Genomic DNA, 23,215 nt, shown 5'->3' on the forward strand with positions numbered 1-23,215 from the left:
GTCATGTTTAGTCTTGTTCATGTATAGAAGTCTTGTTTAGTCTTGTTCATGTTTTGTGTTAATCTGTCCTGTTTAGGTTTAGCATTCTTGGCTTAGGGTCTAGTATAGATAGTCAGGTTGCATGTGTTAGCTTAGTTTAGAGCTTAGAATTGTTTAGGTTCTTGTTTCTTGTGTTTAGCATTAGCATTTTAGCATAGCATTTAGCTTAGGTCTTGTGTTCGTATGTCCTGTCTTGTGTACCCTTGTTTTGTCTTTTGTTATTATTAAACACCTTGTCTAACAGCATCTCTGCGTGTGTGTCCGCCCCTCTTGTCCTGTTATCCCAATTCGTTACAAATGTGATGTCCAACAAGCTCATGGTCGAGTGTCCAAATATTTCTGGCCATATAGTGAGTGTCAACATAAACATGAAGCTATTTTAAATAATTATGTGAAATTTAACAGCAACCCTTTGTAGTTAGCAGGCAAAACAAATGAAGGCTTGATTATGAACTGTTATAACCACTGTATGTAAGCAAAAATAGGGCTGTATTAAATAATGCATGGTGTGTGTTCTGTGCAACCGTTTAGATGCAAATTGTGCTGCTCTTTTATTATCCTCATGCAAATACAAGAATCTCAGACTCCCCCACTCACTTGCACACACACATACACACACACACACACACACACACACACATTAGTCTGCCGTGTACTTGTAAAGAGCTGGTAGGAGGAATGAAAAGCAAAGAACATGTTTTTATGTTGCTTTTCACGTATTATGTAGCATATCTGGCAACCTGGCGATGATGCTATTTATGATTATCACACTGATTAAACAGATTAAACACGGATTTGTAGAACTGTGATTCAACACTTCATCAAATCTATTCTAGAGCTGTTCTGTTAGAATGAAACAATACACGTGTGCCAGCCAATCAGAAACAAGGATGTTCAGTGGTGTAAGTGCTACACAGTCTGATTACTGTCTGAATAAAATTGCATATGAATATTCATCTAAATACAATAACTCAGATCACATCAGAACCACATCACATCAGAACCACATCACATCAGATCCACATCACATCAGAACCACATCACATCAGATCCACATCACATCAGATCCACATCACATCAGATCCACATCACATCAGAACCACTTCACATCAGAACCACATCACATCAGAACCACATCACATCAGATCCACATCACATCAGAACCACTTCACATCAGATCCACATCACATCAGAACCACATCACACCAGATCCACATCACATCAGATCCACATCACACCAGAACCACATCACATCAGAAGCACATCACATCAGAAGCACATCACATCAGATCCACATCACACCAGAACAACATCACATCAGAACCACATCACATCAGATCCACATCACATCAGAAGCACATCACATCAGATCCACATCACATCAGAAGCACATCATATCAGATCCACATCACATCAGATCCACATCACATCAGAACCACATCACATCAGATCCACATCACATCAGAACCACATCACATCAGATCAACATCACATCAGAACCAGTTCACATCAGAACCACATCACATCAGATCCACATCACATCAGATCCACATCACATCAGAACCACATCACACCAGAACCACATCACATCAGAAGCACATCACATCAGAACCACTTCACATCAGAACCACATCACATCAGAACCACTTCACATCAGAACCACATCACATCAGATCAGAACCACATCACATCAGATCCACATCACATCAGATCCACATCACACCAGAACCACATCACAATCGAAGCACATCACATCAGATCCACATCACACCAGAACCACATCACACCAGAACCACATCACATCAGAACCACATCACATCCGAAGCACATCACATCAGAAGCACATCACATCAGAAGCACATCACATCAGAACCACATCACATCAGAACCACTTCACATCAGATCCACATCACATCAGATCCACATCACATCAGAACCACATCACACCAGATCCACATCACATCAGATCCACATCACACCAGAACCACATCACATCAGAAGCACATCACATCAGAAGCACATCACATCAGATCCACATCACACCAGAACAACATCACATCAGATCCACATCACATCAGAAGCACATCACATCAGATCCACATCACATCAGAAGCACATCACATCAGATCCACATCACATCAGATCCACATCACATCAGAACCACATCACATCAGATCCACATCACATCAGAACCACATCACATCAGATCAACATCACATCAGAACCAGTTCACATCAGAACCACATCACATCAGATCCACATCACATCAGATCCACATCACATCAGAACCACATCACACCAGAACCACATCACATCAGATCCACATCACATCAGAAGCACATCACATCAGAAGCACATCACATCAGAACCACTTCACATCAGAACCACATCACATCAGAACCACTTCACATCAGAACCACTTCACATCAGAACCACATCACATCAGATCAGAACCACATCACATCAGATCCACATCACATCAGATCCACATCACACCAGAACCACATCACAATCGAAGCACATCACATCAGATCCACATCACACCAGAACCACATCACACCAGAACCACATCACATCAGAACCACATCACATCCGAAGCACATCACATCAGAAGCACATCACATCAGAAGCACATCACATCAGAACCACATCACATCAGATCCACATCACATCAGAAGCACATCACATCAGATCCACATCACATCAGATCCACATCACATCAGAACCACATCACATCAGAACCACATCACATCAGAACCACTTCACATCAGAACCACATCCACATCACATCAGAACCACATTACATCAGAACCACATCACATCAGATCCACATCACCAGGTCATCACCAACAAAAAACAGCATGAATATTTTCAAAAATACATTTCCCATGATACTTGAGGTTAGATCTCTAAATCCTGGTCTAAGCTCTTTCTTTCTTACTTTCTTTCTTTCTTAATTTATTTATTTATTTTTTTTCTTCATTTCTTTTCTTTCTTTTCTTTCTTTCTTTCTTTCTTTCTTTCTTTCTTTCTTTCTTTCTTTCTTTCTTTCTTTCTTTCTTTCTTTCTTTCTAGAATTGTTTTTGAGTTTGGTTTTACAAGAACATGAACAACACTGAGGTATTTGAGTTTAAGTGGTGTCATAATGATGCAGTGTGGTAGAGGGTGAGTTGATCTTTGCTAGCCCATGGAGCTCATGGTCGGGTGTGGAAACCCTTTTTATGTCTTGTTTTTGATTTTCTGTTATCTGTAATCAACCTGATGTTTTTTAATGTTTGAATAAAGGTTTTTGTAAAATTCAAAATTCTTTCTTATTCTTTATTTATTTATTTACTTAAATCATAGTCTGAGCTTCTTTCTTTCTTTCTTTCTTTCTTTCTTTCTTTCTTTCTTTCCTTTTCTTTTTTTTCTTTCTTTCTTTCTGCCTCACTATTCTATATCTATCAGCTGGGTCTGATCTAAAGGCAGTACAGTTCTGACATTTCACCAGCACAATCAGCCGCTGCTGCACCCGCGGGAGAATTTACGACCTACCTTTTGACGGATCTCCTCCTCCATCTTGACGGGCGAGCCGAACTCCGCCACCTGCCGCACACCCTCGCTGGCGTATCCTCCGTATTCCCAAACCACGTAGTTTCTGGAGTGAGAGGCGCCGATCAGAGCTGACCAGTGATTGGCGCGCCCTTTAGGGAACAAACACGACCTTTAGAAATCAGCAGTGAGGACCGTCTGAGCGAAAGGTGAATGAAAGCATTTTATTTAAATATCGACCGGTAAGGTAGAAGTGATGTGGGGGGAATGATAATCATGTGACTCAGTATTCTGTTTTAGTACATCATCATGTGTTAGAAATATACAGTAGAAACACACATTTTAGTTTTGCTTTACATGTTAAACACATTTATTATGATTATTATAAACAAGTATTATTAAAATGACTATGAATACATGAAGATAACTATAAATCATTAAACATGCAGTGCTGAAAACATGTATTTAGCCCCCCAGATACTCCTTTTGTTAAGACCAAAAAAAAATTTAACTCCCAAGAATCAATATGACCGCATACACAGACTAGGCATAACAGTATGACCACTGACAGGTGAAGTGAATAACACTGATTATCTCTTCATCATGGCACCTGTTAGTGGGGGGGGGTATATTAGGCAGCAAGTGAACATTTTATCCTCAATGGTGATGTGTTAGAAGCAGGAAAAATGGACAAACGTGAGGATTTAAACGAGTTTGACAAGGGCCAAATTGTGATTGCTAGATGACTGGGTCATCTGGGCATCTCCAAAACTGCAGCTCTTGTGGGGTGTTCCCAATCTGCAGTGGTCAGTATTTATCAAAAGTGGCCCAAGAAAGGAACAGTGGTAAACCAGCGACAGGGTCATGGCAAAGGCTGGGCCATGTGGTTCGATCCAAGAGACGAGCTTCAACCAGCTGAAGAAGTTAATGCTGGTTCTGATAGAAAGGTGTCAGAATACACAGTGCATCACAGTTTGTTGTGTATGGGGGACCAACACAACATTAGGAAGGTGGCCATAATGTTATGCCTGATCGGTGTATATGACAATATGGGAGAAGCACTGTTTATCATTGGATGGACAAAAATACATTTCTTGTTGCAGAGGCGGACTGTGTTAAGTGACAACAGATTTGCAAAGTACTCCTGAGCCTATGTGGCTTTATTTATCATAGTAGAACAACAGCTTCTCATACATTGCTGGCTGAGTGCTCAAAGGTCACGCACATTTAACAGTGGTTTATGGACTGTATGGATTAAGATTTCTCTGGAGATCCTGAATCTTTTTATAATATTAAGTACGGTAGATGGGCCGCTCAGGTGGCGCAGCGGTAAAAACACATGCTGGAACCAGAGCTGGGATCTCGAATACATCGTATCGAACCTCAACTCTGCCTGCCGGCTGGGCTGAGCAGCCACATGAACAACGATTGGCCTGTTGTTCAGATAGTGGTGGGAATAATTAAATCCGGATAGGGTCTCTCTCATAACTAATGCAATTACGATCTCTGCTGGCTGATTGATGGCGCCTGCACAGAGATGGGAAAAGAGTGCTCTCAGGGTGTGTCTCTCCGTACACAGTGCTGAGCTGCACTGCACTCGTCAAAGTGCAGGTGATAAGATGCATACAGCATGCTGCCCACGTGTCGGAGGGGGCGTGGGTTAGCTTCGTTCTCCTCAATCAGAGCAGGGATCGGCATTGGTGGAGAGGAAGCATGACACATTTGGGCGACTGGACGCACTAAAAGGGAGAAAAAGGAGAGAAAATGCATAAATAAAATAAATAAAAAAAAGCACGGTAGATGGTGTAAAACCTAATCTTGCTCTGAGAAATGTTTTTCAACTAAGTGGTGAACCATGACCCATCTTTGCTTTGATTTTTACACCCCATCATGATATCATCACCTGTTAGCAACTCACCTTGCTAACAGGTGACTTAAATTTAACTTGAATTTTCTATAAACTTTTCAACTAAGTTTCTTAACTTGAACTTTTAACCTATTTTTTAAGTTACAGGCATTAAATTTAAAAGTAGTTGATATTTACAGAAGACAGTTACAGTGGTGTTCAAAAAAATAGCAGTGATTTTAAAAAAGTGAATAAAGCACAAAATCATTCTAATAACTTTTATTTCCATAAATGCAAATGCACTGAAAATACTACACTTTCAATTCAAAATCAAAACATTAACAAAATTTAGCCAGTTTGTGTTCATCCTTTACAGAAAGTTAAGAAAAAGGAATATTAGGCTGTTCAAAAAAATTGCAGTGCCAGCATTTTTCTTTAAAAACTCAAAAAATGTATCTATAAACTGAAAAAAATGTTTGAGGTTTCACTTTACTTTAAATTACTGAACTAATATTTAGTGGCATAACAATTTTTTTCTGAGATCTGTGTTGCATGGAGTCGACCAACCTCTGGCACCTCTGAACAGGTATTCCAGTCCAGGATGATTAGACTACATTCCACAGTTCTTCTGCAATTTTGGGTTTTGCCTCAAAAAAACGTGTTTCAGACGTCAGCCCACAAGTTCTCTCTGGGATTGAAGTCAGGGGATTGGGCTGGCCACTCTATTACCTCAGTCTTGTTTGTCTGTAATCAAGATGTTTTGGGTCATTGTCATGTTGAAACACCCATTTTAAGGACATTTCTTCTTCGACATAGGGCAACATGATCTCCTCAAGTATTCTGATATATTTAAACTGATCCATGATCCCTCGTATGCCATAAATAGGTGTAACACCATGGTATGAAAAACATCCCCATATCATCATTTTGTACCACCATGCTTTACTGTCTTCACAGTGTACTGTGGCTTGAATTCAGTGCTCGGAGGTTGTCTGACATACTGTCTACGGCCACTAGACCTAAAAAGAACGATTTTGCTTTCACCAGTCCACAAAATGTTGAGCCATTTCTCTTTGGACCAGTCAATGTGTTCCTTGGCAAATTTTACCCCATTCAGGACATGTCTTTTTCTTAACAACGGGACTTTGCAAGGAGTTCTTGATGGTAAATTGGCTTCACTTAATCATCTTCTGTACTTACTGGTAACTTCAGATGTTCCTTGATCTTTCTGGAGGTGATTATTGGCTGAACCTTTGCCATTTTGGCTATTCTTCGATCCTTTCGAATAGTAGTTCCACGCTTCCTTCTGTGTCTTTCAGGTTTTGGTTGTCACTTCAAGGCATTTGAGATCATTTTAGATGAGCAGCCTATAATTTGCTGCAACTTCTCTGTATGTTTTTTCCCTCTACAATCAACTTTTTAATCAAAGTACGCTTTGTTCTACTAAAAACAGTGATTTATCAGGTTAATGGTGTTGGACTGCTATTTTTTTTAACACCACTGTAAGTTGGTAACAGTGGAAATCTATTCATCTATTCTTTGTACTTTAGACAGTTAAATAAACGTTTTCCGTTTGCAACTGTGACCAGACTTTCAACAGCTACCCTTGTAGAGCTGTCCAATCAGAGACCAGAATACAGTACAGCCGTACCATGATGTCTGTATATTGATTTTCCTCCCACGGTAAAGAATTATTCGTTTCTCGATCCAAAGGCATGGTAGGTGGTCTGGCACTGCCAGTTCTATACCTGCCACTGTGTATTTCCACTCTGTCTGTTTCCTGAGCAATTATGATTCCTGCTGATGTTCTATCTTTAGCAAATCACTGACTGTACGCTGCAGACATGAACACAGCTAATCAGGACGGAGGAGGTAGGAGCCCACTTCCTGTTTGTTTTACAGTCAGAAATGAGGAAGGATTTACACTGCTGTGAATGTAACACTAAATGATATCATTTAATAATGTCAAAGAATGTATTAAAACCCACCTGTCAGATGTTTAAGAAGCCACCCACTTTTGTACCAGGGCTGTTATAAACACTTGGCTTCACATTGGAACTAGTTTGTGCTGTTACTCTGTGAGAGAACTGAATCAAATAGTAAGCCTATTTCTATTTTTTAGATTAAGGCTGGTCACCAAAGTTGAAGACAGTGTTTTGTGTGTGTTATGGATTTAACTTAATCCTGTGTTAAATCCTGTTCTTGTTACAAGTTGTTTCACATTTTTTCCCAACTAAGGTCGTTTTGGATTTGTGCTCACTGGTCCTGATCTCTGCTCTGCCTAAAAACAAAGGGTCACAATCTGAATCTACTGTACATAGAGAAGGAAAAGAATAAAACACATGTAACCACAACTTAATATAACTAAACTCTTAAAATTATTATATTAACCATGGATTTACAGTATAAGCTTATTAATGTTCTTTGTTTTTTGCTATTTGGACTTCTGGTAGATGCTAACTGCATATCGTTGCTTTGTACTTGTACACTGACCAATAACAATACAGTTGAATCTATCTATTTGTCTATCTGTCTGTCTGTCTATCTATCTATCTATTTGTCTGTCTGTCTATCTATCTATATCTATCTGTCTATCTATAAATCTACCTGTCTGTCTGTCTGTCTGTCTGTCTATCAGGGTATCTATCTATCTGTCTGTCTGTCTGCCTGTCTATATATATATATTAGGGCTGTCGAAGTTAACGCGATAATAACGCATTAACGCGACCTCAATTTAACGCGATTAAAAAAATTAGTGCCATTAACGCAAATTCTAGTTCATGTTGACACTTGACTGGTAGAACAAACGTTTTAATGTCGGACTTGCCACCGTTTTTCATTTGCGGTTTGTTAACATAATGTAACCGATCGTGGTAGTGATGTACTTGCATAATAAAGAAATAAATACACGCTATATTCACAAGTTGTCGGGAGCAGAACACTTTATTACACTTAATTAACTTCTTCTTCTGTACCGAATACCGGAAAGCTGAGTCGAGCACGTTAGTTCATGAACTATGGAAGCCCCAAAGGGTCAAAACACACTCACTTCGTGTAGAAACGTCCATCAAACCATCGTCACGATACAACCACAGAAAAGTCTGTTACAATAACTACGCCTTATCCCACCTAAAGCACCGCTGATCTACAATGTTTGCTGATGGAGAAATTCTAACCTACAATCTGACATTTACTGCCTAGTATGTGAGTGAATAAACTCCCTTACAGTTTTCTCTTGTCCCAGCAGTTTTTAACATCAGTACATTTAGCATAAAATGTGTTCACCATTTTAATTGTAACATTTCACTTAAAAATCCTTGTTTTCTATAACATTTACACAGATTTTTTTTAATGCGATTAATCGCGATTAACTATATGAAATTCTGAGATTAATCGCGATTAAAAATTTTAATCGTTTGACAGCCCTAATATATATATATATATATATATATATATATATATATATATATATATATATATATATATATATATATATATATATATATTAGGGCTTTTGAGATTTCAATTTTTAATCTAACTATTTTTATTTGGCTGTTTGTGCCACATACATGTGTGTCTCTGTGGTAATTAACTGTATTTCAGATGAATTAGGATGTAAAGCTCATGAACTGTACACGGAACTTTACAAACACTGTTGTTAAATGGATCACAATATACTGTATAAAGCAGACAGGTCCGCGATCGGGTTTTATACGGCCCGCATCTTCTGTCTTAAATTGTTCAAACAGAAAAAGTAATCAATTATCGTCGCTGTCCGATGAAAACTACTTTTAGCGGTTTTCACTTTTTTTACGTGTTGATGAAAAGATGAATGAAATCACGCAATCTTTGTAACGAGTATTTCCATTGGCTGCTAGAGCTGTCCATCAAAACCGCATATCTCCGCCTCCTTCCCCTCCGGTCTCTACAGTTTATTCAGGTTATTCTATCACATGGTTATTTACATGATTTATATTTGTGATGTTTGTAGTTTTTTGAAAACACATTTGTATCTGATATTTAAATGGACTAAGCGTGTACATGGACTGTATTAATTAACACTTTTTATAGCTACAGTCAATAACTTATATATAATGTCTGGTAACTTGATTGTTTTAGGTATTTATAGGTGTTTAAATGGTAATGTACAGTAGAACAGTATTTCCCAGTCTTGTTTCTGCACAAACACAGTATTAAAAGGTTTTCTTAATAGATCTATGAAATAATCATATCTGTGTTTTGATGCTTTATTGATGCATAATATTAGATTAAAATATTTCGAAAAGCATGATTTCTGAGTTAGCCAGAAAACTTCAGCAAAATGTCAAGTATTGTTCAATATGAATTTCTTTTTTCTCTTTTGTCTTATGGTTCTGTATGCCAGGAAATACTCCAAAGGTAGCCATGCATATTTTATTGTTTAAAATAATGTCATCAGGGACTGCTGGCCCTCAGGCACTTTCACATTATCAAATCTGGCCCTCCTCGAGAAAAGTTTGGACACCACTGGTATAAACGCTTTAACACAGTTAACGATGTGGGCCTACATGAAATTATACGAGATGCACAGGGGTGTAACTGGGGGGGGGGGTTTGGTACACCTGTTTTCAGTGTCAGGGTTATGAACAGGAAAAGATCCTAAATTTTGTCAGATAATGTGCTTTCTAAAATGAATTTAGATTTAATAATTTTATCATATTTTATTAATGTTTTTATTGGTAAACATGTTCCTGCAATAAAAATGTGCATAACTGTTCAAATTTTGCTTAAATATTAGTTTGCGATTAATTGAGATTAATCGCCATTAATTTTGTTCTTTAATCGCGATTAATCTCGATAAAAAATTTTAACCGCGTGACAGCCCTTATATATATAGATATATATATACAGTATATATACGTATATATATATAATAATTGAATCTGTGTGTTTCAGCCATAACAATTGCTAACAGGTGTAATAAATCAATTATATAAAGAAAAGTATATGCTTCCAAATTTGCAGCAACATTTACAGACACCCATCCCAGTTACTAAGTTCAGGTGTTTCAGCCACACCCATTGCTAACAAGTACAGAAAATTAACTATATGTGTTACGGGAAGGGTGGGTGGTGGACCCAAGAGCAGAGCTCTAGCTTTATTTATTTTTCCAGGTAACCTGTGAATGTGGACTAATATATAATAAAAACAAGGTATGAGGTGTAGCAAGTGTGCTTGTGTACTTTTAGTGTTAAGTGTCTGAGGCTGGATTCAAACCAGTAACTCAGGGAACCAGGGAGCTGCGCTTTACCACTGCTCTACAGGAGGAGTGGCAAAGCACATGGAAAACCAACTCAAAAGGCAGTGGTAAAAAGGCGGGAACAGCAAACAAAGGAGACGCCAAAAAATGGCGTGCTCAAACAAAGGGAGATACTGATAGCTGAACCAACACAAAATAATCCTCAGCCACTGGGCTGGAAATACTCTTAACAAAATTTTTTTTATTTTTGTTAATAAATAAACTTAAATGACAAGGAGCTGAACTCTCCTTTCAACACAAATTATCTCAGTTAGTCTACAATTATATTCCTTTGTTTCAGCTTTATTTTATTTTTCTTTATCTCTCTTTTCTTTTCTCTTTCTTTTCTCTTTCTTTTCTTTTTCTTTTCTGTTCTTTTCTCTTTCTTTTCTTTTTCTTTTCTGTTCTTTTCTCTTTCTTTTCTCTTTGTTTTCTGTTCTTTTTCTTTTCTTTTCTTTTCGTTTTACTTTTCATTTCTCTTTCTTTTCTTTTTCTTTTCTCTTTCTTTTCTTTTTCTTTTCTCTTTCTTTTCTGTTCTTTTCTTTTTTCTTTTCTCTCTCTTTTCTTTTCTTTTCTTTTCTCTTTACTTTTCTTTTCTCTTTCTTTTCTTTTTCTTTTCTCTTTCTTTTCTTTTTTCTTTCTTTTCTTTTCTTTTCTTTTCTGTTCTTTTCTCTTTCTTTTCTTTTTCTTTTCTGTTCTTTTTCTTTTCTTTTCTCTCTTTTCTTTTCTTTTCTTTTCTCTTTACTTTTCTTTTCTCTTTTCTCTTTCTTTTCTTTTTCTTTTCTTTTTCTTTTCTTTTTCTTTTCTTTTTCTTTTCTGTTCTTTTCTGTTCTTTTCTCTTTCTTTTCTGTTCTTTTCTTTTCTCTCTCTTTTCTTTTCTTTTCTCTTTCCTTTTCTTTTCTCTTTCTTTTCTTTTTCTTTTCTCTTTCTTTTCTCTTTCTTTTCTTTTTCTTTTCTTTTCTCTTTCTTTTCTTTTCTCTTTTTTTTCTCTTCTTTTCTCTTTTTGCTAGATACCTTACCGTCTGCCCCTCTACAAAGGTGCAGCACTGAGTAAGGTTTGTGTGAGCCTTTTATGCAGCACCCTGCAGGTGTGTCTGATTAGCACTAATCAGTGCTAAGGCTTCTGGGAACTGGAGTTCTGAGAGCTGCTCCCAGCTGCTCTCTTACTGCGCTGCCCCGGCCCCCTCCGTGTGGCCGGCGGTATGGACTGACCTCTCACAATATATTACACACTTTCAACACTGTGGCAACCGTTTCTTTTCTGTTCCAGCATGACTGTGCTCCTGTGCACAAGGCCAGGTCCATAAGGAGCCATAAGGTCCATGTTTAATGAGTTTAGTGTGCTGGAACTCCAGTGACCTGCTCAGAGTCATAACCTCAACCCCACTGAGCACCACTGGGATAAACTGAAACGAGGAGCAAGCTCCTGATCAAAGTCCTGTTCAACCTGAGGTTCAAAAGTTGCATAATAATAGTCAGGGTTTGGATTGTGGGAGAAAAATTTTAATTTACACTAGAAGTATCAATACATAATCAATATTATTTAGAACAAGTAGAAATGCTTAGGGCATGAGTTTGGAACACAATAGCGTAAGAGCTGTACATATTCTTTACTTAAGTAATTGTGTTTTTGGATTAACATTACAGCTGTATTGATGTGAATGTTGCATTTTTAAGCTGTAAGTGTTTAATATTTAAGGTTTGCACCGTTTTATCACCAAAAAAACGAAAATACAACACTGGGTTCAATACATAACAGACTTTACTACTGAATACCTCTAAAAAGGCGGCTAACCCACAATCCACTTCGGTTTTACGTCACCTGTCAAAGAACTTTGTAGCATATGTAAAGTCATGCTAAGCTCCATGTGACCCCCCCCCCCCCCCCCACACACACACAACTTATTGAGGCACCCAGACCAGTCACGGAGATTGCACACAACAGCAGAAGCAGGATAAAACCCTGACCAGCCCCCCTTCCCAAACACATACACTATATTGCTATATTGCCAAAAGTATTCACTCACCCACCCAAATCACTGAATTCCAATCACTTCCACGGCCACAGGTGTATAAAACCAAGCACCTAGGCATGCAGACTGCTTCTACAAACTGCTTCCGGTTGTGAAATTTCCTCACTACTAAATATACCACCGAATACCTCCAAATAGGCGGCTAACCCACAATCCACTTCGGTTTTACGTCACCTGTCAAAGACCTATTGTGAGCTTGGCCACACTTGATTTTACTGCTCTTTATAGCCAACTTTAGTCCAATAATCCTAATTCGAGGGTTCTTCAAAAAGTTTCAGCACTTTTTTTTTTTTTACTCTATTTATTAAAAATTTCAAAAACAAGTGAGATCACTTTTCTACACAGTCATCTTCCGATGCATTTTACTCAGTGTCGTACCAACTTTTTAATGCCATCAGCAAAAAAAGTTTTTGGTTGAGCTCGTAGCCACTGATGCAGCACTGCTTTCACATCATCATCATCATCATTACATGAAAATCTTCTTCCTTTTTAAGCTTCTTTGAGTATCCAAAAAAGCTGGAAATCAGACGGCACTAAATCCGGACCATAAGCTCTCTTATTATGCATCCCTCATAACTGCATGTGATCAATGTGTGTGTGTGTGTGTGCATGTCTTACTGGGATAGTCTTTGGGATGCACTTTCTCACTCCAGTTCCCGTAAAAGGTGAGTCGATATTTGGCTGTCCCGCAGGCGCAGCATTCCTGCAGCGGCTTCTCGGTGGCGGTGAGAGGATCTGCAGAACAAACGCATTAGATTAGTTACGGTCCACGTGGACGCCGGGTCTCGTACATCTGTATGAACACCCACACACCGCTACCAACACAGAGCACAGCACAATACAACAGGGAGCGCGAATTATGCCGGAATTGTCCGAGGTAACGTAATTATACGCATCTGGCTGCGTGGCTGAGAAGTACTTTTATAATTACCTTTCTCACACAGCCTCCTGGTGAGAGAGCCTTCATCCTGGAAGTAAATGATCTTCCTCTGCACCACGCTCGCCCTGTGAGAAAAAAAAATTAGTGTTACGTCCCGTTTGCAGCACGCTTTGCTTATTTCTCCACTTTTAACAGAGACTGAACGCCTCCATTGTGAGCACAGATGCACTGAAGCTCACTTAAACAAGACTGTGCTTTGATTTGAAAGTTTAACAAATGTATTCACGCCTACAGGGTTTGTGTGAGTAAATTACATCTGACGTGATATCGATGTACACAGACCAGCTGTAAAACCACTAAATACCCGCCTAAATACTCCACATCACACTGCAGGATCAATGCCCACATCATATCTTGTAATGATGTTGTCTAAGTAAAACCTCGTCATCTGAACAGACTAGATTTTAATATCTTCACATTCCAAAAATGTCACTTTTTCTCATTTTTTTCCCTATTTTTAATTCATTCCCGCTTGCACAACCCTCCATCTAAACAACAAAAGCCGGCTGGGCACACACCCCTTTCGACACATGTTCAATCTGCAGCCGCTTCTTTTCACCTGCCAGTGTGCAAAGTCTTCTTTTTAGGGCAGTGGTGGCTCAGTGGTTAAGGTACTGGACTAGTAATCAAAAGGTTGCCGGTTCAAGCCCCACCACAGCAAAGTTGCCACTGTTGGGCCCCTAAGCAAGGCCCTTAATCCTCAATTGCTCAGTCATAATTGTAAGTCTAAATGCTGAAAATGTAAACAGCTAGGTGCTTATTTTTGCCCTTTTTGAGAACCTGAAAAGCCAATCTGGACCATAAAAGACCAAAACCTTATTTTATGTGTTTATTTAGCCTCGGGAGATAAAGAAGACATAAAAACAGGCCAGAAATCAGTCAGTCAGTCGGCTGTAAAATGAAATCTGAAAAATGATGTAGCCATAAAAATTCATGGCCGATGACAGGACTTAAATTTTGAACATTTCCTGTCATTTCCTGTATGAACGCGCTGTTCTGTCTGTTTCTGTTCAAATATCAGCGCCTGTTTCATCCCTCAGTGCAGACGCAGCAATTTCACACTGAAGCACTAAAGCCAGAGCGTTCTGCTCAGCACTGTAACACTTTACAGCAGGATTCAACAAAAAGGGCTCGAGCGTCAGATTTACTGCTGCTTGGTGTAAAGGAGAAATAAAAGCACTACAGGGCTGTGTTACTGTGAACATGTGACTTCCTGTAGAGTTTAGCTCCAGCACGTTACTGCCTCCTCAGTCACCTTTAAACATCAAATTCACCTCCATCATAAAACTGAGTCAAACTGCAGAACATTTACTTTTACATCTGCAGCACTTAGCAGACGTTTTTGGGTGGCACGGTGGTTCAGTGGGTAGCATTGTCGCCTCACAGCAAGAAGGTCCTGGGTTCCAGTCCCAGGTGGAGCGGTCTGGGTCCTTTCTGTGTGGAGTTTGCATGTTCACCCCGTGTCTACGTGGGTTTCCTCTGGGTGCTCCGGTTTCCTCCCACAGTCCAAAAACATGCAGCCAGGTTAATTGGAGACACTGAATTGCACCCCCCCCCCCAACCCCCGCCGCCACTGCGTAACCCTAACTGGATAAGCGGTTAAGAAAGTGAGTGAGTGATCTGTATAGTACAATGAATTTCTTTTTCTGCAAATCCCAGCTTGTTTGGAATCTGGGGTAAGATCACAGGGTCAGACATTGTACGGCGCTGCTGGACCCGAGAAGGTTAAGGGCCTTGCTCAAGGGCCCAACAGTGGCTGCATGGTAGAGCTGGGATTTAAACTTTTCAATTGATAGCCCAAAGCTCTACCCACTAGGCTACCACTGTCCCAGTTATCACTGAATACACTTACAGGTTTCACTAAATACAATACAATTTGAGCAAATGAGGGTTAAGGGCCTTGCTCAGGGGCCCAACAGTGGCTGCATGGTAGAGCTGGGATTTAAACTCTCAACTTTTCAATTGATAGCCCAAAGCTCATCCCACTATAGGCTACCACAGTCCCAGTTATCACTGAATACACCTACAGTTATCACTGAATACATTTTGAGCAGTTGAGGGTTAAGGGCCTTGCTCAAGGGCCCAACAGTGGCTTCATGGTAGGGGTTTGATTTCTCAACTTTTCAATTGATAGGCCAAAGCTCTACCCACTAGGCTACCACTCTCCCAGCTATCACTGAATACACTTACAGTTATTACTGAATACAATACAATTTGAGCAATTGAGGGTTAAGGGCCTTGCTCAGGGGCCCAACAGTGGCAACTTGGTGATGGTGGGGCTTGAATCGACAACCTTATGATTACTAAACAGTATTGGGCATATAGAGCGCTCAGGTAGCACTGCGGTAATGGGGTGAGCGGGTCTTATTGCAGCTGTGCAATTCCAAACTTCTGCACTAGTGGTTCTCAAGAGTATGCGGTGCGGCTCTCTGTGAGACTCCATCACTGGCTGGTGAAAAGATGTGGCCGACGAGGGGGTGCGCACCTGATTGTCTTAGCACTCCACAGCCTGCCCGAGGGTAAAACTGGCGAAGATCAGACTGGGTGAAATATTGGCACTGGCGTAGGGGGATCGTCCGGCGATGATTTAGCACTTTGCAGGGTGCATTCCTGCCCTGCACTTACTATCTCTAGGTGGGCCGAATACCCACCCACTGTAACCTTGACCAGGATTAAGCCTTTCCAGCAGATCAATAAAAACCCATACACTCTGTAGCGTTCATGCTGTGGTGCCGAGCAGGTCGTGCTATTTCACCTGAATTACGTTGCCCTTCAGGCAGAACTTCCTTCGTTTCCAGTTCGCTCAGCTGCACAATCAAAGCTTGTTACTTTCATTCCCAGCCAGTGTGAGTTAAACTGGCATCCAGGCGTAATGGTGCAATTTTACCAGCGGGTCATTTTTTTATACGTGTAGAGGGCACCTGCCACCTGCCGGCATGCTTTATCTCCTCTATACAAATATCAGATTAGAGAAGTCAACTGCTAATATTATGCTGTGCTCCAGACGGGGAGAACATACTCAGCACTGCAAGGGCACAAGGTACACCCCAAAAAACACAGATACACCTCATATAGCCATAAGTTTGTGGACACTTTGGCCATTCACATTTACATTCATATGCGACTTACACAATGCAAACAACTCATAGTTAAGGGTCTTGCTTAAGGGCCTAACATTGACAGAGGTGGGGCTTAAACAAACAGCCATCTGATCACTAGTCCAGTATCTTAACCATTTACATTGACATTTTTAGCATTTAGCAGACGCTTTTATCCAAAGCGACTTACATTAGGGCCTTGCTCAAGGGCCCAACAGCCTGGCAGTTGTGGGGTCTGAACCAGCAACCTTCTGCTCACTAGTCCAGTACCTTAACCGCTAGGCTACAACTGCCCTAAGCTACCACTGGTCATGGATGTGGAGTGGCCCCCAACACCCCTTGTTTTCAGCTTTAACAGATTACACTGTTAGAGTAAGGCTTTCTACAGGATTTTGGACTGTGTCTGTTAACATTTGTGCCCACTTAGTTAAAAGAGCGATTGTGAGGACAAGCACTGATCTTGGACAGGAAGGTTCCAATCAATCCAAGTGCTCAGAGGAGAGGCAGCATGGTGGGTAGCACTGTCGCCTCACAGCGAGAAAGTCCTGGGTTTGATTTTAAGGTGGAGCGGTCCGGGTCTTTATTGTGTGGAGTTTGCATGTTCTCCCCGTGTCTGTGTGGGTTTCCTCCAACAGTCCATTTGTTTATGTATTTATTTTATTAGGATTTTAATGTCATGTTTTACACTTTGGTTACATTCATGACAGGAACGGACAATTTAGTATTTCCAATTCACCTCACTTGCATGTGTTTGGACTGTGGGAGGAAACCGGAGCACCCGGAGGAAACCCACACAGACACAGGGAGAACATGCAAACTCCACAAAGAAGGGACTGTATGACTACATGTCATTGGATTGTAGGGGTGGCATGGTGGCTCACTGGGTAGCACTCTCACCTCAACGAGCCACCATGCCATCCCCACAGTCTAAAGACAAGCAGTCTGGTTAATTGCAGATACTAAAGTCCCCTTAGGTATGAGAGTGTGTTTGCCCTGTGATGGACTGGCGACCTGTTTGGGGTGTTTCCTACCTTCCACCCAGGGGAATTGTACCCACAGCGACCATGAATAGGATCAAGTGGTGGTAAAACAGCCACTTGATTAAACTCTGATTATTACTTTTTAAACTCTGTTTATTAAGAATTACAAAAACAAACATCACTTTTCTACATCTTCATCTTCGATCCCCAGGAGGGGCGGTCTGGGTCCTTTCTGTGTGGAGTTTGCAGTGTCCGTGTGGGTTTTCTCCGGGAGCTCCGGTTTCCTCCCACAGTCCAAAGACATGCAAGTGAGGTGAATTGGAGACACTTAATTGTCCATGACTGAGTTTGATATAACCTTGAGAAGTGATGAATCTTGTGTAATGAGTGACTACTGTTTCTGTCATGAATGTAACCAAAGTGTAAAACATGACGTTAAAATCCTAATAAATAAACAAACAAACATCGTCACCTTCCAATTCATTTTTCTCAGTGTCATACCAACTTATTAATGCTGTCGGCAAAAAATGTTTTGGTTGAGCGTGTAGCCACTGATGCAGCGCTGCTTTCACATCATCATCATATGAAAATCTTCTTCCCCTTAAAGCTTCTTTGAGCGTCCAAATAGGTGGAAATCAGATGGAGCTAAATCCGGACTATAAGCTCTTTCAGTCTCTTAGACACAACCGATTACTACTCCTCCCACCCTCATCGCTTATAACCAAAAAATAAAAGTGTGGAAACTTTTTGAAGATCCTTCTTATTAAACAAAATATAAACCCCAGGGCCCCAGATTCAGGAGTGTGAGGTTAAAGTTAGGTAAAAAGAAATACATTTATAATAAACCCCAAACAGAATACATTACCACAATCATTTTTCTTATCCAGGTCAACTCTTCTAGTTCAAAAAACATAAAAATATATTTATATATTTATCTTCAGCTGGGGCGGCATGGTGGCTAAGTGGGTAGCACTGTCGCCTCACAGCGAGAAGGTCCTGGGTTCGATCCCCAGGTGGGGCGGTCCAGGTCCTTTTTTGTGCAGAGTTTGCATGTTCTCCCCGTGACTGCGTGGGTTTCCTCCGGGTGTTCCGGTTTCCTCCCACAGTCCAAAAACACGCAGCCAGGCTAATTGGAGACAATTAATTGTCCTATAGGTGCCTAGCCACTAGGATGCATAAACCAGTGCATTGTAGTGCCGGTCCCAAGCCCAGATAAATAGGGAGGGTTGTGTCAAGAAGGGCATCCGGTGTAAAAACTGCTGGCAACCCCTAGCGGGAGCAGCCGAGAAAGTAGATAGATATTTATGTTTAGCTGCTTTCAGACCCAGTATTTTATACAGAGAGCAATACTCAAGGCGTGCACAACAGAACTGATCTGCAAATAAAACAATGCGTACAAGCAGTAAAACAGATAAAAGACATCAAATTAATCACCGGATACAATCAGCTCCGCCAAACAGCAGCGATAAACCAGCTCTCAAACAGCAGCGCTCCTCACCACTGTAAATAGTGTCGGTTACTGACAGCACAACACAGGAGAAGTCTTGGCCCCATCCCAAACATAATTGGACTTCTATTTGATGGCTGAAAAGTGCTGCCAGGTGCATTTCATGGCCTTTCGACTGGCGTAAAGCCCACAGCTGAGGGGCTCGCCAGGGCAGAGTGGCGGAAGTCTTAATGCTGCAGATGTTTCTGAGGGATTCCGAATAAAAACCTGAGAACGAGCCGGAAGACATTTCTGAGATACCGATAGTGGAAATATTTTTTCATATTCACACTCGGGGAGCAATCTGGCGGCGGCGTGACGGAGGCTGAGCACGGATAATACTGCTCATCATATTCAGCACACAGAGAGAAAATGAAAGGAGAAAGGTGTGTAGGCTGTATGATAATGAGGACAAGGCTCTTATGATGTAAATGTCTGTGATAGAAGTTTCCTATTGTCCAGGCAGGGGTTTAATCTAGCTTTGTTCACAACTGCACTTCACCTAAGTGCCAAGCTGCAATCAGGGTGACCGACGACTCTTCAACTTTCTATTCACTCGGCTGATTGTGAGGTATCTCATTAACACCTGGCTCATTATTAATCATTCAAACGTGTTTACTCCAGTATGGATTTTAAAAAAAAATGAAAAGGAGTAAAACCGCCACACCAATCATGAATTATTACTGCTATATCAATTCTATTTCCTTTATAGCTAAATTGACTACAAAATCTGTGTTGTTTTTTTTAGCTTAATAAATACATTAAGTACATTTTCAGACCTTTAATAATAGCAAAAAAAAATTAAAGTAATTGTTTTTTTTTATTATTATGGGCCAGATTAGCAACAGGTATTGATAAAGGATCATAAAAGCCTTTTAATGCCAGATGTGTTTCTGAAGTATTTACTCAACAAGCATGTGTCAGCCACACCCATCACTAACAGGTATATAACATTTATATTTAAGATTAAATAAGATATCCTTTATTTGTCATATATACATATAGTTGTACAGTACAATGAAATTCTTTCTTCACATATCCCAGCTTGTTTGGAAGCTGGGGTCAGAGCGCAGGGTCAGCCATCGTACGGCGCCCCTGGAGCAGACAGGGTTAAGGGCCTTGCTCAAGGACCCAACAGTGGCTGCATTGCAGAGCCTGGATTTGAACCGCCAATCTTGCGGTTGATAGCCCAAAGCTCTACCCACTAGGCTACCACTGTCCCAATTTGCAGCATTTAGCAGACGCTTTTATCCACAGTGACTTAGAATTGTGACAGTATACAGTCTAAGCAATTGAGGGTTATGGTTCTTGCTCAAGGACCCAACAGTGGCAACCCATTAGTGGTGGGGGTTGTACCACCAACCTTCTGACTACTACCTTTTTTTTACCTATTAGAACCTTAACCCCTAGGTTACAACTATATGCTCACAGTGACGATGACAGTGATTTTGACGCTCTTGTGTCTTGCACAGACTTATTTAGTGCTACAATTCTGTATTACACTGTACATACACTGTATTATCAAAAGTATGTGGACACCTGACAACGAGCTTGTTAGACATTAAATCCAAAACCACAGGTATGATAATGGAGTCGAGTCCTTCCTATTACAGCTACAACAGCACCCACTATTCTGCTAGTGGAAAAGCATTTTGTAAGACTTTGGAGTGTGTCAGTATAAAAAATACATGCTCAGGCAATGACAGGAAGGTCTGTCTTGTTCCAATTCATCCCAAAGTTGTTTAGCCAATCTTCAAAACAATGTATTTATGAACCTCTGGAATATGGAAGGGCCTTCTCTAAACTGTGCCACAATGTCAGAAGTTCATCATTTCTTTGGTAGAGTTTGGTTTTACACAGTAAAATAAACCTCTATAATTAGGTAAATGATCCTGCTGTATGTCTGTGCGAAGTCTGTCTACTCTGATAAATGAGTCTGTCTACTCTCCGTAAATATAATGTAACAGTTCAGAGCAAATATAATCAATCTAAAAACACATAAGTATGTATCATTTGTTTCCTGTAATGATCAGAAAGTGTTTTTTGGGATGATTTAGTGGGCGGTCACTTTTTTTAACGCCACTGTTTAAACTGATAACCAGAAGTAATGCTGTATTTACCACCGCTCATCTATGTATCCATTCATCCACTCAGCAATCCACTAATGATTCATCCATCAGCCCCACACCTCCAATTTCGGGAGTTCTGAAGTAACCCTCTGATCTGTGTCTCAACAACAATCAAGCTAAATGAAAGCTCTGAATTAAAGGGAATGAACACTAACTTGAGTATTACACAGCCGGTGCCAGAAGGGGGTGCTGTCCAGAACACCTGGATCCTGGTGCGTCTGCGGGGGTTGCTCTCTGTGACGGCAGGTGGGCAGTTTGTCATGAACTGTGCATCTTCTTTATCTATGATCTGCAGGACACAGAAACAGAAAACATGACCCATTAGAATTCTCTATGTATGAAATCACTGCTGGTGGTGGTCGGACACCAGCGGTCAAACTCCATATTTTGTTGATTGTGTCATTAAAAGTAAGCTGACTCGTAACCTACAAACAACAAACAGAAACATGGATTTATCTGCTGTTGCAAATTTAATGCACATGTAATATTTAGTATTATTATCTACACTGATCAGCCATAACATTAAAACCACCTCCTTGTTTCTACACTCACTGTCCATTTTATCAGCTCCACTTATTACATAGAAGCACTTTGTAGTTTTACAATTACTGACTGTAGTCCATCTGTTTCTCTGCATGCTTTGTTAGTCCCCTTTCATGCTGTTCTTCAATGGTCAGGACCCCCACAGGACCACCACAGAGCAGGTATTATTTGGGTGGTGGATCTTTCTCAGCACTGCAGTGACACTGACATGGTGGTGGTGTGTTAGTGTGTGTTGTGCTGGTATGAGTGGATAAGACACAGCAATGCTGATGGAGTTTTTAAACACCTCACTGTCACTGCTGGACTGAGAATAGTCCACCAACCAAAAATATCCAACCAACAGCGCCCCCTGGGCAGCATCCTGTGACCACTGATGAAGGTCCAGAAGATGACCAACTCAAACAGCAGCAATAGATGAGCGATCGTCTCTGACTTTACATCTACAAGGTGGACCAACTAGGTAGTCTAATAGAGTGGACAGTGAGTGGACACGGTATTTAAAAACTCCAGCAGTGCTGCTGTGTCTGATCCACTCATAGAAGCACAACACACACTAACACACCACCACCATGTCAGTGTCACTGATACCTGCTCTGTGGTGGTCATGTGGGGGTCCTGAGCATTGAAGAACAGAGTAAAAGAAGGCTAAAAAAGCCTGTAGAGAAACAGATAGACTACAGTCAGTAATTGTAGAACTACAAAGTGCTTCTATATGGTAAGTGGATCTGATAAAATGGACAGTGAGTATAGAAACAAGGAGGTGGTCATAATGTTATGCCTAATTCATTGTCTGTTTTACCATTGCTTTATTCTGGTCAGGGTCGCAGTGGGTCTGATTCATTGAGCGAAAGGCAGGGAACACCTCAGACAGGTCGCCAGCCCATCACAGAGCAGACACACACCTAGTGCAATTTCTGGTAGCTCTTATTGGCCTCACTGCATGTCTTTGGACTTGTGATAGGAAACAGGAGCACCCTTCTTGCTGTGAGGTGAAATGAAATTAATGAAATCAAATGAAATCAGGTTTATAACCTTGTGGCAACAGTTTAGGAAAGGCCCTTTTGTTTAAAACATGGTCTTTAAAGACGTGATTTGATGTGGGTTTGAGTTTGCTGTTTAGAAATTTGAACATCCTGCACAGAGCCGTAACCTCAACCTCACTGAAAACCCTCGTAATGAATCGGAGCTTTGGCTGTGAGCCAGGTCCTCTCGAGCCAAGACCAGTGTTTGGCACAAATTCCCACAGACAGACAGTGGTGTGAGAGCTTTTATTGCTGCAAAGAGAAGGTCAATTCGATATTAGTGGATTTCA

At 40.6% G+C, this 23,215-nt stretch overlaps 1 protein-coding gene across 1 annotated transcript in view; it reads right to left on the minus strand.

Annotated features, from left to right (window-relative positions):
• Positions 1-2,332: 2,332 nt before the first annotated feature.
• LOC134319560 (spondin-1-like) overlaps positions 2,333-23,215 on the minus strand; it is a 42,734-nt gene continuing 21,851 nt past the window's right edge. The window contains exons 3-6 of the mRNA XM_063000811.1: positions 21,516-21,649; positions 13,659-13,732; positions 13,346-13,462; positions 2,333-3,722 (exon numbers count right to left, since the gene is read on the minus strand). Coding sequence (XP_062856881.1) covers positions 3,535-3,722; positions 13,346-13,462; positions 13,659-13,732; positions 21,516-21,649 — 513 coding nt within the window. The 3' untranslated portion in view covers positions 2,333-3,534. The remainder of the gene's footprint in view (positions 3,723-13,345; positions 13,463-13,658; positions 13,733-21,515; positions 21,650-23,215) is intronic.

Source organism: Trichomycterus rosablanca, chromosome 8 (genome assembly GCF_030014385.1).
Source record: "Trichomycterus rosablanca isolate fTriRos1 chromosome 8, fTriRos1.hap1, whole genome shotgun sequence".
Taxonomy (NCBI): domain Eukaryota; kingdom Metazoa; phylum Chordata; class Actinopteri; order Siluriformes; family Trichomycteridae; genus Trichomycterus; species Trichomycterus rosablanca.